Raw genomic sequence first — 17,984 nt, 5'->3', positions numbered from 1 at the left:
ACGCTTCTAGCACCAAGGAGACTGGATCAAAGGGAGCTACTATTCACTTTGATTACAACAAACTTAATGTTCCTCCTCATAACTTTGTCTCCGTACCTTCCGGGCGTGCACCTCATTTTGATGGGACACATTATGCCGCTTGAAAGCATAAGATGAAGTTGCATCTAATCTCTTTGCGTCCAAGTATTTGGAAAGTTGTTTGTACAGGTATTGATGTACCCCTTGAAGATATGGATCTCACTACGGAGCAAGATCAACTCATCCACCGCAATGCTCAAGCCTCCAATGCTATCCTCTCCGCCTTGAGTCCGGAGGAGTTCAACAAGGTTGATGGACTTGAGGAGGCCAAGGAGATATGGGACACGTTGCAATTGGCTCATGAGGGATCACCCGCCGTTCGTGAGGCCAAGATTGAATTATTGGAAGGAAGGCTTGAAAGATTTGTGATGGATGACAAAGAGACACCTCAAGAGATGTATGATAGGATTATGATCCTTGTCAACAAGATTAAAGGACTTGGGAGTGAGGACATGACAAATCACTTTGTGGTCAAGAGACTTCTCCATGCTTTTGGTCCAAGAAATCCCACTCTTGTATCAATGATACGTGAGAGAAAAGACTACAAGAGGCTCACCTCAAGTAACATTCTTGGAAGAATTGTGTCTCATGAGATGCAAGAAGAGGAAGCTCGTGAAGTGAGGCAAATGGTGAAGAATGCCGCCATAATCAAAAATCAAGAAGTGGCTTTGAAGGCAAAACAAGAAGAAGAGTCAAGTTGTGAAGAAAGTGAAGATGAAGAAATGGCTCTTATTGTCAAGAGATTCAAGCATTTTCTTCACAAGAGTGGCTATGGCAAAGGTAGGAAGGATGATGACAAGGGAAAGAGGCAATCAAAGAGAGCTTGCTTCAATTGTGGGGAATATGGCCACTTCATTGCCGATTGCCCCAAGACAAATAAAGCTAAGGCTAAGGGAGGCAAGAAGAAGCCGGAGCGTGCTCATGTAGCAGAGGCACACATGGCGGAAGTGTGGTACTCCGAAGATGAAGAAGCCTCCGAGGTTAAACCCAAGCCTAAGCCAAAAGACAAGATTGAAGGAGAAGGTGGTGTTGCTACCGTCGCCTTCAAGACATCCTCTTCAAGCAAGGAGCGTCTCTTCAAGAACTTGAGTGATGACGACGACGACTCCTACTACTACTCTTGCTTCATGGCCCAAGGCCGCAAGGTGATGACTCAAAAGCCCTCTCACACTTCTCTTGATGATGATTCTAGTGATGAAGAAAGTGATAATGAATTAGATGATGTGCTTAAGAGCTTTAGCAAACCCGCAACGCAACACTTGGCTAAATTAATGAGAGCTTTGGGTAGTAAAGAACAATCACTCGAAAGGCAAGAAGAATTGCTTATTCTTGAGAAGAAAAGAAACATTGCCTTAGAGGAGAGCTTAGCTAAAGAATGTGCTAAAAATGAACAACTAGCTAATGAGCTTAATTTGGCTAATGGTTCTTTAGCTAGCCTTAGGGATGTCAATGAAACTCTTCAAGAAAAATTTGCTAATTTAGACAAAAGTCATAAAGATCTTGAAGTTCAATTTGACACTCTTTGGAATAGCACCTCTCAACCAAATGTGGTTTCTAATTCTTCTAACCCTTCTGCTAGCAATGGTTGTGTAGGTGTTACAATATTGATTTGAACTCTTATGCTACTAATATTGATGCTATGCAAGTTCTTAAGAAAGAGAATGAAAGGTTGGGCACATTGGTGAAATATGGATACATGAAGACATACCATTCAAAAGATGCCCTTTACAAGACCATCACCGCTCATCCTAACAAGGATGAACACGGGTTCGGGTTTTCGGGTGGAAGTCCTGTGTCTAAGCGTGTGATGGTAAATGGGAAAGAATGCTTGATGTTTGTGAGAGAAGGTAAAGCACCAAAAGCAAGTGAGGTGACTAGTCTTGTGAGCTGCCAGGGACCCGGAACATCCAGACAAACCGGGAGAAACCTCCGGGTGGGAGTCTCTGTCTCTAAAAAATTCCCACCAGGAAGTTCCGGCCGTTTTGCCAGGAAGTTCCGGGCCAATTGCCGTGCACAAGACATGACCGGAAGTTCCGGGCACAATGCCAGGAGGTTCCGGCCAGAGGGTCTTTACTATGATACATATGTAATTTCCAAAAATTCAGAGGGCAAAGTGGTTGCCTATTTTAATGGGAATTACAATGATGAGTACCGCACTTGTGTGTGGGTGCCAAAGGCTTTGGTAACTAACATCAAGGGACCCAAACTTAGACAAGTTTGGGTTCCTAAATCCCAAGCTTGATTGCTTTTGTAGGCATACTCCTCCGGTGGTTCAAGTTGGGTTGTGGACAGTGGTTGCACCAATCATATGATTGGAGAGAGGAGTATGTTTACAAGCCTTGATGAGGAGAATGGAACTCGGGAGAATATTGTGTTTGGAGATAATGGTAAAGGAAAGGTAATTGGTCTAGGTAAAATTGTCATCTCCAATAATCAATCTCTCTCTAATGTTCTTCTCGTCAATTCTTTAAGCTACAATTTATTATCCGTTTCTCAATTGTGTAAGTTGGGTTACAATTGCTTGTTTACCGATGAGGATGTGACCATCTTTAGAAGGGATGACTCCTCCGTTGCATTCAAAGGCAAGTTGAAGGATGATTTCTATCTTGTCGATTTCGATGTGGATAGAGTGAATCTGGAAGCTTGTTTGATTGCTAAATCCTCCATGGGTTGGCTATGGCATCGTAGACTAGCCCATGTTGGAATGCGGAATTTGGTAACTCTTCTAGAGGGGGAACACATCCTCGGGCTCACTAATGTCACATTTGAGAAAGATCGTGTGTGTAGTGCTTGCCAAGCCGGGAAACAAGTTGGGAATCCACATCCTATCAAGAACATCATGACTTCAACATGCCCTCTTGAGCTTCTACATATGGATTTATTTGGGCCCGTGGCCTACATAAGTATTGGAGGTAACAAGTTTGGTTTTGTCATTGTTGATGATTTTTCCCGCTTCACTTGGGTGTATTTTCTCCATGACAAGAGTGAGGCTCAAGATGTCTTCAAGCGCTTCGCCAAGCAAGCCCAAAACCTCTATGATCTCACTATCAAGAAGGTGCGAAGTGACAATGGAGGAGAATTCAAGAACACTCAAGTGGAGGAATTCCTTGATGAAGAGGGAATCAAGCATGAGTTCTCCGCCCCCTATGATCCTCCTCAAAATGGCATTGTTGAGAGGAAGAACTGAACTGAACTCTTATCACCACCCCTGGAGGGGTTATGACAGCAAAGTATTATAGCCCTGCCGTTCCTATAGAAATTCAGGGAATTCCTTTTCCCTCGGATCTGATTCTTCTAGACACCAAGAACTTGGATGTGATCCTTGGGATGAATTGGTTGGCTCAATTCCAAGGAGTAGTGGATTGTGCAAGACGCACTGTCACTCTGTACCGAGGGCCGGAACAACCGGTTGTTTTCTTTGCTCCCCCAACCTCTGTCGGTAGTTCAGAACTTCATCAGATAGGACTGTCAGAAATCCCCATCGTCAGAGAGTTCGGAGACGTGTTTCCGGAAGAACTACCCGGTATGCCGCCAAAGCGAGAGATTGAGTTCTGGATAGATCTTGCTCCAGGAACCACTCCCCTGTACAAGTGACCCTACCGTATGGCATCAAATGAACTGGCCGAAGTCAAGAAACAGTTGGAAGAGTTGAAAGAAAAGGGGTATATACGGCCGAGTACTTCCCCCTGGGGTGCTCCTGTGATTTTTGTGGAAAAGAAGGACAAGACAAAGAGGATGTGTGTTGACTACAGAGCTCTCAATGAAGTTACTATAAAAAACAAGTACCCTCTTCCCCGGATCGATGATCTGTTCGATCAGCTTAAAGGTGCCACTGTATTCTCCAAGATTGATCTTCGTTCCGGATATCACCAATTACGTATTCGTGAAGAAGATATCCCTAAGACCGCATTCACCACGCGATACGGACTGTATGAATTCACGGTGATGTCTTTCGGTTTAACCAATGCTCCTGCCTTCTTCATGAACTTAATGAACAAAGTGTTCATGGAATACTTGGATAAGTTTGTTGTGGTTTTCATTGACGACATTCTGGTGTACTCACAATCAGAGGAAGACCATCAGCACCATCTCCGTCTGGTGTTGGGAAAGTTGCGGGAACATCAATTGTATGCCAAGCTTAGCAAGTGTGAGTTCTGGTTGTCCAAAGTCAAATTCTTAGGGCACGTGATATCTGCTAAAGGAGTCGCTGTGGACTCCGAAACAGTGACCGCCGTCACTGATTGGAAGCAACCCAAGACAGTCACTCAAATTCGCAGCTTCTTGGGTTTGGCAGGATACTACCGGAGGTTCATCGAGAACTTCTCCAAAATCGCTCGACCCATGACACAGTTGTTGAAGAAGGAAGAGAAATTTGTGTGGAGCCCGCAATGCGAGAAGGCGTTCCAAACTCTCAAGGAAAGGCTGGTTTCCTCGCCGGTTTTAATCTTACCGGATACTCGCAAGGACTTCATGGTGTATTGTGACGCTTCGCGCCAAGGATTGGGGTGCGTGCTCATGCAGGAAGGTCATGTCGTAGCCTATGCCTCACGCCAGCTATGGCCCCATGAAGGCAACTACCCTACCCGTGATTTGGAGTTAGCCGCTGTGGTTCATGCTCTAAAGATCTGGCGGCACTATCTCATTGGGAATCGCTGTGAAATATATACTGATCATAAGAGTTTGAAATACATCTTCACTCAGTCGGATCTGAATCTTCGGCAGAGGAGATGGTTAGAACTCATCAAGGATTATGATGTGGGAATTCACTATCATCCTGGTAAGGCCAACGTGGTCGCCGACGCTCTAAGTCGAAAAAGCCATTGCAACACTCTTGACGTCCGTGGCATTCCACCCGAACTTAATCAACAGATGGAAGCCCTGAACCTAAGCATAGTTGGTCGTGGATTCTTGGCTACGCTGGAAGCCAAGCCTACCTTGCTCGATCAAATCCGCGAGGCTCAGAAGAATGATCCGGATATGCGTGGACTCCTCAAGAATATGAAACAGGGTAAAGCCGCTAGTTTCACAGAGGATGAACACGGAACCCTATGGAACGGAAATCGGGTATGCGTTCCAGACGACAGAGAACTTAAACAGTTGATACTTCAGGAAGCTCACGAAAGCCTTTATTCCATCCACCCTGGCAGTACGAAGATGTACTTAGACTTGAAAGAGAAATACTGGTGGGTTAGTATGAAGCGGGAAATTGCAGAGTTCGTGGCCCTTTGTGATGTGTGCCAGCGTGTCAAGGCAGAGCACCAACGACCGGCCGGACTTCTCCAACCTCTCCAAGTACCAGAATGGAAATGGGATGAAATTGGGATGGATTTCATCACCGGACTTCCAAAAACCCAAGGCGGATATGATTCTATATGGGTAGTTGTGGACCGACTAACCAAGGTAGCTCGGTTTATTCCTGTGAAGACCACCTATGGAGGGAACAAACTAGCCGAGCTCTACTTCGCTAGGATCGTGAGTCTCCATGGCGTTCCTAAGAAAATTGTATCTGATAGGGGAAGCCAATTCACCTCTCACTTTTGGAAGAAGCTCCAAGAAGAGCTAGGTACCCGATTAAATTTTAGCACCGTGTATCACCCGCAGACAGATGGACAGACCGAGCGTCTAAATCAGATCCTAGAAGATATGCTTCGCGCATGTGTCCTAGATTTCGGGAAGACCTGGGATAAGAGTCTCCCCTATGCCGAGTTCTCCTACAATAACAGCTACCAAGCCAGCATACAAATGGCACCCTATGAAGCGTTGTATGGACGCAAATGCCGGACACCGCTATTGTGGGACCAAGTTGGGGAAAGCCAAGTGTTCGGGACTGATATCCTGAGAGAAGCTGAAGCTAAAGTCAGAACTATTCGGGATAATCTAAAGGTGGCACAGTCCCGGCAGAAGAGTTATGCAGATAACCGACGCCGTAATCTGGAATTCGCAGTGGACGATTTTGTGTACCTTCGGGTCACGCCATTGCGAGGTGTACACAGGTTTCAGACGAAAGGGAAGCTCGCACCTCGGTTTGTGGGTCCTTTCCATATCATTGCTCGACGCGGGGAAGTCGCTTACCAGTTGGAGCTGCCCGCCTCCTTGGGCAACGTGCATGATGTGTTCCATGTGTCGCAACTCAAGAAATGTCTTCGAGTGCCATCCGAGCAGGCCGATTCAGAGCAAATTGAAGTTCGCGAAGACTTGACCTACGTGGAGAGGCCAGTGAAAATCCTGGACACCATGGAGTGCAGGACCAGGAACCGGGTAATCCGTTTTTGCAAGGTCCAATGGAGCAACCACGCTGAGGAAGAAGCTACTTGGGAGCGTGAAGACGAGATGAAAGCAGCCCATCCCGATCTCTTCGCCAGTTCTTCCGAATCTCGGGGTCGAGATTCCGTTTAAGGGGGGTAGGTTTGTCACGTCCCAAAACGACTCTAAAATACATCCTCTAAATTATGCCTAGAATAATTAAAATCCATGTGAAAGCCTCCAACAATTAAAATGTGCAAAGTTAAAAGTCAAATAAGGCTTGGAGGATTTTTGTATATTTCCTAAAAGCCTAAAATGCGTAAATAAATTTTAGTGGAATTTTCAGAGCACAAATAATAATTATTAAGAAATAAACAAAGTTAAAATGATTTTATAAAAAGAAAAACTCTAAAAAGTCCCCTTTCCCTCCCTCTCCCTCTTGGGCCGGCTTGGCCCATCTCCCTCCCCCTCCCTCTCCTCTCCCCGCGGCCCATCCGGCCTCTCCCCGCGCGCGCGCCGCTGACGGGCGGGCCCACCCGCCACCCTCGCTGACGGGTGGGGCCCACCCGTCATCCCCTTCCTCCCGCCGCTCCCGCCGCCTCGCCCGCGCCCTAGCGCCGCCGCCGCCACGAATCCCGCCGCCTCCCGCCGTCCCCGCGTGCAATAAAGAGGGGGAAATCACTCCCCGTGATCCCCTTTCCCTTTCCCCCCATTTTTCCCTCTCTCTCTCTCGCGTTCAAACGGGCGGATTTGCCCCCGCAAATCTCGCCGGCGGCATTGATGGCGGCCGGACCTCCCGCGCCTATTCCTTCCCCGCCGGCCGCTCTCTCCCCCTTCCAACCCTATTTAAACCCTCCCCGCACCTCCTCCGTCCGTTTCCGCCTCTCGCCGCCCTTCCTCCTCGCCGGAATCGAGCTCGCACCGTCGCTCTCTCTCTCTCCGCCGTCGCCGCCGAGCTCCGGTCCGCCGCCGTCGTCGCCCCAGACCACCTCCCACCTCGGCGCCGCCTCCTTCGGCTTCGCCGCCTCCTCGCCGACCTCGTCCACCCCTCCGTTTCGCTCGTCGACCGCCGGAGCGCCGCCGCCCCCGTCGACCCGAGCCGCGCCGCCGCCTTCCTCCGCTCCGGCTGCCTTTTTGTCGTCGCCGTCGACCTAGGGTGAGCCGAGGACCGCCGCCTCTTTTCCCCCTTCCCTTCCCCTCTCTCGGCCGCCGCTCCGCCGTGCCTATGGCCGCCGCGTGGGGCCCGGCCGTCAGCCGCCCGCGCCCTAGGGTGCGGCTGACGCGTGGGGCCCACGGCGCCGGCCGGTGCGAGCCCGAGTGCACCCGGTCCACCGTGGACCGTGAGGCTGCCGCGTGGGCCCCACTCCCGTGGACCCGGTCCGCGCGCCCCCTCCCCTCGGCTGACGCAATAAACCCTTTTAAAATTAAAATTTAAATGAAGAAATTCGCAAATATTCATTTAAAGAGCATATAAACTTCAAATGGCCATAACTTGGCCATTTGAACTCGGAATTGGACCGTTCAAGTCTCTAATTTTTCCTTAAGAAGTCAAGAACCCATTTTTGTGCTTTGTTCCTGCTTGTTATATGGAGTTTATTAGAGTAAAAGCCTTTTCTTTTCCGTTGGTCGTGTAGACGCTGCAGCTTCGGAAGATCCGCTCTTCGTGGAGGTTGAAGCCGACGTTTGGGAAAGCGAGCAAGGCAAGTCACATCATCCTTGAACATATTGAATCCCAGTTTATAAAATTATGTTGATTTAAATTATTGCATTATCGCTTTATTTAAATTCCCGCGTTATCACTGTTTTATCTAGCCATGCCTATTTACCTTTGTTATGACCTTATTATTGTTATTGTTATTATTTCCTTGTTCACCCTAGAATAAACAAAACCCCAACTAGTGGACACTCTACTCATGGTACCACTAGTATGATTTTAGGTAGATGCTTCACTGGTTAATTAGGCAACATTAGGTGGTTTTACAACTCTAGACTTTGGGATATTCATATCATCTGGACACTATGGAATGGTTGGATTATTGTGGAATTGGATTCACACCTCCCCCTCTATTCAAAATCCTCAAAATGGTTTTAGGCTGGGCTCGGGGTGCATGGCTTTGATAGTAGCACCTCGGCCATATAAGGACCGGTCTTCGGGCCTCTGTTGCAAAGCACTACCGTACTTCCACATGTCTAGTGGGTAAGGCTTAGTTTGTGGCTCAGTCTGGTTATAAACAAAAGTACACGGATGGAGATGGACGAAGTCGGGGGTCGATGGACATCTCTAGGACAAATGAAGGCTACACGAGCTGCGGCCCGGTAGTCGAGATGTCATGGCACAGGGCCGGTGTCCTGCTGCTAGGGGCTCAGTCCTGCCTACCTGTCCCGGGGGTTCCGGCCGTAGGTGGGGTTGGGTCGGTACTCTTGTCTATGGCTAGGATGGGTTGGAAACTATGTCACGTCTTCCGTCCGTATACCGTGGTGGTATGTGGCACGTGGTTACACGTGAGGAAGATGTGTCTTGTGGGTAAAGATGTACACCTCTGATCAGAGTATAATCTATTCGAATAGCCGCGCCCTCGGTTATGGGCAAGCCGAGCAATGTACCCAAGTTAGTGTTTTAATTCTTAAAACCTGCTTAACAACTAAAATGTGGAATGGTTGGCCTGGGTTGGCTTGGGACGAGCTGGGACCCAGGGTCGGGTTGCCAGTTCGGTCTGAATCATCGTAGGCCTTGGGTTAAGGCAGGTTCGTGTGGGTTCACGGCCTTGATTAATAATATTGTATAGCTCTGGAATCGTGTTTACAAAATAGCTTTGACCAACTAAGTGTCTTTTAATGCTGTTTACTGCAAACCCTAACCCTTTATATTATAACCCCCTTGTACTCCATTGCATTTATCCTGCACTTGTGGGTGTGTCTTGTTGAGTACGGTGGTTGTACTCAGTCTTGCTCAATTTTTCCCAAACCCAGAAGAGGAGCCCCTGGAAGATGAAGGCTTTGGTGTCTAGCTCGTGCCTGCCGTCAAGTGCCTGTGGTCATCGCCCTAGTCTTCCGCTGTTTCCCGTTTGTCTTTGTGTGTGCTGGGCCTTCGCCGCCCATGTAATAAATTAACTATTTACGCTTCCGCTTGATAAACTCTGAAATGTATCAACTTTTGGTGTACCTTGCCTCCTGGGACAAGGAATAATACACGCACGTAAGGAACGCCCGTTGGGTTAATTCCGGTCGTGACACGTGTCTTTAACAAAACCTCCGGTATTGTTGAAGTTACAAGGGATGTGACATTTGACGAATCTAATGGCTCCCAAGGAGAGCAAGTTGTTGTACATGTTGTAGATGATGCGGATCCTAGACAAGCAATTGGTTCTAAGGCTATTGGAGACATACAACCAGTCGAGATGCAGGATGACCAAGAAGATAGGGATCAACCTTCGTCATCGACATCCAATAGCCCTACAACAAGTCAAGAGTCAGTTGACCCGGAAGTTCCGGGACCAGATGATCGGAACCTCCGGACCTCCCCAGGCCAGGAAGTTCCGGGTCCATCTGCCAGGAAGTTCTGGGCAGAGGACAATCAAGGCGTGCCTACAACACAAGTGGATGGGATTGATGCCGAGGGCACTGAAGAGCATCCTAATCAGGCTCAGGTCCCCTTGGTGCACCATCCAAGAATACATCACACTGTCTAAAGAGATCATCCCGTCGACAACATACTTGGTGACATAAGAAAGGGGGTAACTACTTGTTCTCGTGTCGCTAACTTTTGTCAATACTATTCATTTGTCTCTTCTTTGGAACCAACCAAGGTTGAAGATGCACTTGGTGATCCGGATTGGGTGATGGCTATGCAAGAGGAGTTGAATAATTTCACTCGCAACCAAGTATGGACATTGGTGGAGAGACCCGACCAAAATGTCATCGGCACCAAGTGGATCTTCCGCAACAAGCAAGACGAACATGGAGTGGTTGTAAGGAACAAAGCCCGGTTAGTTGAGCAAGGGTTCACCCAAGTTGAGGGTCTCGATTTTGGTGAAACCTTCGCACCCGTTGCTCGCCTTGAGTCAATCCGAATGCTTTTAGCCTATGCCGCTCACCATGATTTCAGGTTATACCAAATGGATGTCAAGAGCGCCTTTCTCAATGGACCCATCTCGGAGTTGGTCTATGTGGAGCAACCACCGGGGTTCGAGGATCCAAAGTTGCCAAACCATGTGTACAAGCTCCACAAGGCGCTCTACAGGCTCAAACAAGCCCCTAGAGCTTGGTATGAATGTCTCCGAGATTTTCTTTTGAAAAATGGTTTTGAAATTGGGAAGGCGGACACTACTCTCTTCACTAAAAAGTTTGAAAATGATTTATTCATTTGCCAAATTTATGTCGATGACATAATATTTGGTTCTACTAATGCCTCTTTTTGTGAAGAATTTAGTAGTATCATGACTAAAAGGTTCGAGATGTCTATGATGGGTGAGCTAACCTTCTTCCTCGGGCTACAAGTCAAGCAAGCACAAGATGGCACTTTCATCTCTCAAACCAAGTACATGAAGGACATTCTCAAGAAGTTTGGGATGAAAGATGCCAAACCCATCAAGACTCCTATGCCTACCAATGGTCACCTTGATCTTGGTGAAAATGGTAAATGTGTGGATCAAAAAGTATACCGCTCCATGATAGGATCCTTGCTTTACTTATGTGCATCTCGTCCCGATATCATGCTTAGTGTTTGCATGTGTGCTCGCTTTCAAGCGGAGCCTAAAGAGTGCCATTTGATTGCTGTCAAGAGAATTCTAAGATATTCAGTTCATACTCTTAATCTTGGCTTGTGGTATCCTAAGGGTTGTGACTTTGAGCTTTTGGGCTATTCCGATTCGGATTATGCCGGGTGTAAGGTTGATAGAAAAAGCATAACCGGGACTTGTCAATTCCTTGGGCGGTCCCTTATTTCTTGGTCCTCCAAGAAGCAAAATTCTGTTGCCTTATCCACCGCCGAAGCCGAATATGTCGCCGCCGGTTCTTGTTGTGCCCAACTCCTTTGGATGAAACAAACCCTAAAAGATTTTGGCTACAACTTCACCAAGATCCCACTCCTATGTGACAATGAGAATGCCATCAAAATAGCCAATAATCCCGTTCAACACTCAAGAACCAAGCACATAGATATTCGCCACCACTTTTTGAGAGATCATGAGACCAAAGGAGACATATGCCTTACCCATGTGAGAACCGAGAGCCAATTAGCCGACATTTTCACCAAATTTTTAGATGAGAAAAGATTTTGCGAGCTTAGGAGTGAACTCAATATCTTAGATTCTCGCAATATTAGATGATGGGTGGTTGGCTAATTTATAGCCAAACATGTATCACTAAAATGTAAATTAAAAAAAAAGATTGAGCTTTTGTGTCTTGAGATCACTTCTTGGTAGAAGATGGTCTTGATACCAGGAATAAAGCTCATACATCCCCCTTTATCCAAAAACCCTTTTGTGAAAATTTTTGTAAAATCCTTTGTGTGCCTTTTGTTGCGAAAATTTGGTTTTTATCCCCTTCTTGTGATGTATATTGACCATTGTTATGTACTGTTGATTGTTGGCTGGTCATATGCATCATAAGTCTCTGCATGTCCATAGTTCCCTTTTTCCCCTCGTTGAATTCTCGTCTCTTCCTTGTTTTTGGGCCTGACTGCCCTTTGTCTGTCAGGCCAGAAGTTCCAGGCCTCCCTGTCGGGAACCTCCGGGTGTCAAGGAGTATATATTCTCAGGGGGAGTTAGAAACCCTAGTCTCTCTCCTCATTCTTCTCCCTCCCCGACGCCAGCCCTAGTCGCCGCTACAGTGCCCCAAGAGGCGATTTTCACTTTCCTCCAATCAAATTCGTTTCTTCTCCGTGGATTCATCCACATTGGTGGCTGAGAGCTTCTTCCTGTGATCGATTCGCAGTTTCTTCTCTCAAGGTAGCACTTTTTGATTCCCTCTCACGGTTCATTGAGTTTTTATCCCGATCTCTAAATCTGTGAACCTAGGGAGAAAACCACTTGGATAGTCTTGTTTCTGCTACCTTGTAGATCACCGATCTATAGGATTTGTTCACATGCACTAGCTATTTTTGAGACCTCTGTTCTTCATTTTTGCCGGCCAGAAGTTCCGGTGTTCTTGCACCCGGAACCTCCGGGCGCTGTCCAGTCAGCCTGCAATTCTTGTTTCTCTCAATTTTGGCCTAACTACTGCACTTCAATTTGTTGATTCCTGTTGCAGTAAGCACTATGACTCGTGAGAAAAGACAGAAAGCCTCTCAGGATGTGTCCGGTGATGAGAGTCCTCCTATTCGGTTTCCTCATGGTCGTTTGGGTAAAGAGAAAGTGGTTGAGGGTGGCAGTGGCAGTGGCACTCGTACTTCTCCCAGGTTTACAAGGCAATCCAGCAACCGTCCTGTTCAGATCCGGCATGTTGACAGTGGTCAAGGAAGTGATGCTCCTAATACAAGAGGTCGTGGGAGAGGTGGTGGTCGCAGTTCTTTAGCTGGAAGGGCATCTCATGATTTCCCTGTAGGATCTCGTGAGAATCCAGTTCAGCTCTATAAGTCTCTTGGATTTGACACCACTCCTATGCACCACATTGGAAGACCCAAGTCCAACTACCTTCATCAGCTTGCCAAGTGTAGAAGAGATCGTTTGATTGATCCAGAGACACAGCCTGAGGAGTCACAGGATCCTCGCTTCAGGACTTTCACTCAATTGGATTGATATAATTCAGTGATTATGGCTAGAGAAAATCCAGTGGTTGAGATGAAGTGGATTGATTGGGCTTACATGAGGAAGAAGAACAATGAAGTATTCAACCAAGTGATGCAAGTGTGCCACAACAAGAATCTTGGAGATATTCTTGCCTTGGAGTATGATTGGAATGAGGAGGTCATTGCACAGTTCTATGCGACAGCATTCTTTGGTACTACAAGAAAGGGAACCCCATATGTGAAGTGGTTGACTGAGGGTGTTAGGCACAAGATTTCCATGGCACAGTTTGCTGAGATGTTGGGTTTAGATGATGAGGATCTCAATAGGCCCAACATTCATAGTAAAGCACCCCTCCCTATGATCAAGACCAAGTTTATGTATGTAAAGGATGCTCCTAGGACTTGCATAGGATCTACTCATGGTTTGCATCCTAACTATAAGGTGTTGTACTCCATCTTTCGTTGGTCTTTGCTTCCAAAGGTTGGAGATGCTACTGCTTTGCCATCCAAGCATGCTCATCTTCTCAGTCGCATGCGCTACCATCAGCCTCCCTTCAGTGTGATGAAGTTGATTTGGTATGAGATAGCTAACACCATTCTTGAGCCTAAGCGGGGTTGCATCTATGCTCCTTTCATTATGAAGATGATTGAGTCAATCACCGGGGTGTTCTACATCAAAGATGGGCGCCACAATCCTTTTCGCCCTCGTGCTCCACCTTCCTCTTCTCCAGTGGTACCTCGATCCGTTCCTTCTACTTTAGCTAGTCCTTCTTCTAGTGCCACACCGAGTTTCTCGAGTTCTTCTCCCATCAAGAAGGCACTTCAGGCAATTTTCTGTATGTGTGCTAAGACTGCCAAGAAAGTGAAGAAGATCGAAAGGCGTCAGAAGGAAGATAGAAGAGAGGCTGGGAAAGAAGTGTCAGATGATTCTGAAGATGAGGTCTATGTTGATCCATTTGAGGCTTATGAGGCAGCCCGCAACATTGTCGGTGAAGGTCCATCCACCTACTTCAATGAAGAATCTTCCCATTCCGATGATGATGTTGATGATGATGATGAGGGTGACACAGAGGCAGCTGCTGAGGATGCTCCCACTGATGTTGATGAGGGCGACACCGCTGCACAGTCCGATGAGTCTCATCTCTCCAGCGATACTGAGATCGTTCCCTCTGATGGAGATGGAGATGAGTGATCCTCTTCTTCTCTTCATGGTTTCTCGCTTTTTGGTGTCTTGATGCCAAAGGGGGAGAAATTGTGAATTGAAGGGAGTCATTAAATTCTTTTTGCTGCCTTGATTGTTGTCTGGTCATTTGGCCGGAAGTTCCGGGTCCTGTGATCCGGAGGTTCCGGCCAGGCAAATTTCCTCTCTATTATCTTTCTCTATATGGACATGTAATCATATTCTTTTATGGTTGGATGTAATGACTGTTAGATGCTTTATTATCCTTTATGTCAGTAAGTTAGATCATATGGATGTTGCATTTTGATGTGATGTAGTGTTCTTTTCATCTTTTTGAGTGATTGCCATGTCATCTAGTCTTTCTTCTTGCATCACTCATCATTCAAACTCTCACATCTGCATCTTATTTTGATTGAGGGTAGTGTGAAGTTTCTTTTGAGCTTTCCTTCATTTTTATGCATATTGTATTCATTTCATTTCATTATATGCATATCTTTAGGGGGAGCTTCACACTTCTCTCATCATTCCAAATTTAAATTCTATTATCTTTTTGTGTGCTTTAACCATGTTGTCATCAATCACCAAAAAGGGGGAGATTGAAGGTGCACTTAAACCCCCTAGTGAGTTTTGGTGATTAATGACAAGGTGGTTAAAGGGGACTAACGTGTTTATCAAGTTTATTCACATGAGTTTAGTCCCAAAGCAAGTTGTGATGGCTAAGAATGCGAGGAGACCCCCCCCCCCAATTTGAATGTTCCTAAGTGCGAAAAACACCGAAGGTGATTAGACTAGGTTATTCACTTTCGAAATTGAGTTTAGGAAAAACCGTACTATTAAGAGGGGTTTCAAGTGTGGTTCTAGGGTATACAAAGTGCTCTTAGTCATATCCATGAGTCAAAAGATTTTTGGAATCATTTTTAAAAAATGATTTTCTCCCCGGGACAGAGAGGGCTACCCGGAGGTTCTGGCCGGAACTTCCGGGCGCCATTTCAAAGCAAAATTTTTCCTAAGTGCTACCCGGAAGTTTCTGGCACTTTTGCCCGGAACCTCCTGGCAGGTTTCCAGTTCAAACTTGTGAGTAACGGCTAGATCACGTCACTTAGCCGTTATATATATGGATTTCATCCCTAGGTCACCCTTTGGCCATTCCACTTTAGTTCATTCATGTTCTAGGGTTTTCTAGCCACTCCTAAGCTTCCTTTGCATCCTCCACTCAAATCTAGAGCCTATCTTGTGAGATTGAGAGATTAGATGAGAGTGTAGGAGTGTTTTGGAGATGGCTTGACGATTAGATTTGTTTGAGCACTTTGGATACCTTGTGGGCTGTCACTTGGGCTTATTACTCTTGGAGATCTTCTCCTAGACGGTTAGGTGTCGCCTGTGAGCTTCCAAAGATCTTGTGGATGTCCCGGGAAAGTTTGTGAAGGTTTTCCTCACCTCCGCAAGGAAACGAGGTAAGTGAGTAAAGATTCTTGTGCTGAGTTTTCAGAGGTTGTACTAGGTAGAGCAACTTGCACTTGTGGTCTTTTCTAGAAGGAATTTTGAGTTGGATCTTGGTGGTCACTCAATTCTAGAAAATGACCTAGAAGTGTTGAGTTGAAGGCTGTGGACCTCTTCTGGGATCTTTGCATAAGTGAGGCAAGGGGTTAATCGAGACCCGGCTCTTTGGAGCACCTCAACGGAGAGTAGGATCTGTGTGATCCGAACTTCGGGGAAAAAATTGTCTTTGTCTCTCTTGTGCATGTTCTTTGTTTGAATCTGCTGATATCCTGTGATCTTCATCTTGTGCATCTGTGTGCCTGATCTTCCTAGCTAGGACATGTTTTTCTTCTCAGTTTTCAAATTATCTCTGCTGCCCGGAAGTTTCTGGCTCAAGAACTCCGGAAGTTCTGGGCTACTCATCCTGCCTGGAAGTTCCGGTGTTCATCACCAGGAGGTTCCGGTCCCTGTCAATTTAACCGCTATGATTGTTGAGAAAATTTCAGGAAAGCCTATTCACCCCCCCCCCCTCTAGGCTACATCTCTGCACATTTAGAGCCACCCCATCAATGTCAATCTGGAGCTGGTGAGCTTGATCCCTAGACGCCTCCCTCGATCCGTGCCGCCGATGTCGTTTTGCTACCACGAGCTCAACAACCAACCTTGTTGTCTCCTTCTCATAGTCCCCATGCTCTATGCCGCGGAGTTCGGCGGCACACCAGCCAAGGGAGGAGGGCCACTCGTTGGGAAAGGAGGAGAGGAGGGGTGGTGCACCAGCGGCGAGTGGACAGGGAGGAACGTGGGCATCGCCGTGGGAATCGAGAGTGAGGAAGGGGTTAAGGAAGAGAGGGGGAGGGGGATTTGATATTCTTTTTTGGATTTTAGGGTATTCAGTGGAAATTTTGTACTTTTACATTGGAAAAGAATGAAACAAAAAAGTACTAGGGAATGAAATATAAAACTAAAAACACTTGCACTATAAAGAACCCGGATTATGGACCTGTAGCCTTAGCCAATATGGGACCGTAAGACCTCTCATATGAGTGTCATCCACTGTGAGTGAGAACCTAGAGTTTAGACCCAAAGGTTTAGCCTATGTGGCACTTAAGAACTATATCCTGCACTGTGAGTGTCCTAACAAGGCACTGACATATGGGCGAATGATTTGCTTTCCACATATACAGGGTAGTATTAAGCACTAGTTTTCTCGGGAAATTTAACTATTTGCCACGATTAGGTTTGGCAAATAGTCAAATACCCTTATTAGATTTAGACTTAAAAATTACCACTAGAAAGAGAGAAATTCTTAACTTTTGTCACTTTTGCTTCGGTGGCGTACTAACGTGGAAAAGCACCGCGGACCCCACAAGTTCAACCTCTGGTTGCTAGCTTGTGGATGCACCTAGGGAAGGAGCTCTTCTAACTTTAAGTTAGAGGGACATGAGTCCCTGACAAGTGGAGCCCACCCTCATGAACCCGCATGTCAGCGACACATGTCCGTCTAACTTATGTTAAAGGCTCCTCGGGTGTGGTGGTTGTTGGCAGGGAAATGTTCGGGGTCCACGCAACCATCGGACGATGGCAGTGGGGGTGCACCGTAGCCGTAAAGAACATTGGTGGTGCCACATCGGCGTCGGAGATCTTGACCTTGCTAGAGTTGAAGACGCGGAAGGAGCATGACCAAATCGGTCGTGCCGTCGTTGTGCTCGGCTGCAAACCGAGGAGCCATACGTGGTGGTGACGAGATCTTCCTCGCTACTGGAGGGCCTCAGGAGACAGCTGCTGCCAGCGAGGGCGTTGGCCGGATGCTTGGCCTTCTCTTGCCGGGCAGAAATAGTATGGAGTACTATCAAGGAAGAAGTGGATTGATTAGTATTGCCGTATTGGTTGCGTCACTAGCTAGTGTGTTCTTTCATATAGAATAAAGAAGGAAATTAAAATGCAGGTGTGCTCCTCAAGAACCTCCTGGCTCCGGCCTCCAGCTCAGCTTCTTTTTTTTTCCATTGATGAGTGTTGCTTCTCGCAGGGTGCTATACCCTTCTTCCACCTCTCGATCTGGTACCACCGACGCTTGTTCCGGCTCCGCCGCACCCTGCAGCCGCCACCTGATGGTCGGCTACATCCGGAGGTTGAAGGTGAGGGTCAGATTGAGAGACTAACTTGTGCGGTCAATGTTGCTTTTCCACGCTAGCACGCCAACAAGGTAAAAGTGGCAAATAGTTAGCGCAAGTTTAATAGTAGAGTCAATTATGAACTTATATCTCATATTAGAGTTAA

The 17,984-nt window shown here is 46.9% G+C and overlaps 1 protein-coding gene across 1 annotated transcript; it reads left to right on the top strand.

The window, feature by feature from the left end:
• The first annotated feature begins 230 nt into the window (after positions 1-230).
• Positions 231-3,265, top strand: LOC136356993 (uncharacterized). The gene is made up of 4 exons (XM_066311718.1): positions 231-1,281; positions 1,725-1,888; positions 2,333-2,476; positions 2,585-3,265. The coding sequence occupies exons 1-4, from the start codon at positions 231-233 to the stop codon at positions 3,263-3,265; spliced, it is 2,040 nt and encodes a 679-aa protein (XP_066167815.1).
• Positions 3,266-17,984: the final 14,719 nt, after the last annotated feature.

The sequence above is a fragment of the Oryza sativa genome, chromosome 6 (genome assembly GCF_034140825.1).
Source record: "Oryza sativa Japonica Group chromosome 6, ASM3414082v1".
NCBI lineage: Eukaryota > Viridiplantae > Streptophyta > Magnoliopsida > Poales > Poaceae > Oryza > Oryza sativa.
The sequence above is the reverse complement of the archived record's forward strand: the minus strand, read 5'-3'. Positions and strand labels throughout refer to the sequence as shown.

What these genes read in the sequence shown, in the direction of transcription:
- LOC136356993 (XM_066311718.1), top strand. Translation starts at nt 231, where the DNA reads ATGGATCTCACTACGGAGCAAGATCAACTCATCCACCGCAATGCTCAA. An exon ending in CTGTGTCTAAGCGTGTGATG is followed by an intron (nt 1,889 to 2,332) that starts GTAAATGGGAAA and finishes TTGCTTTTGTAG; the next exon opens with GCATACTCCTCCGGTGGTTC. An exon ending in GAGATAATGGTAAAGGAAAG is followed by an intron (nt 2,477 to 2,584) that starts GTAATTGGTCTA and finishes CAATTGTGTAAG; the next exon opens with TTGGGTTACAATTGCTTGTT.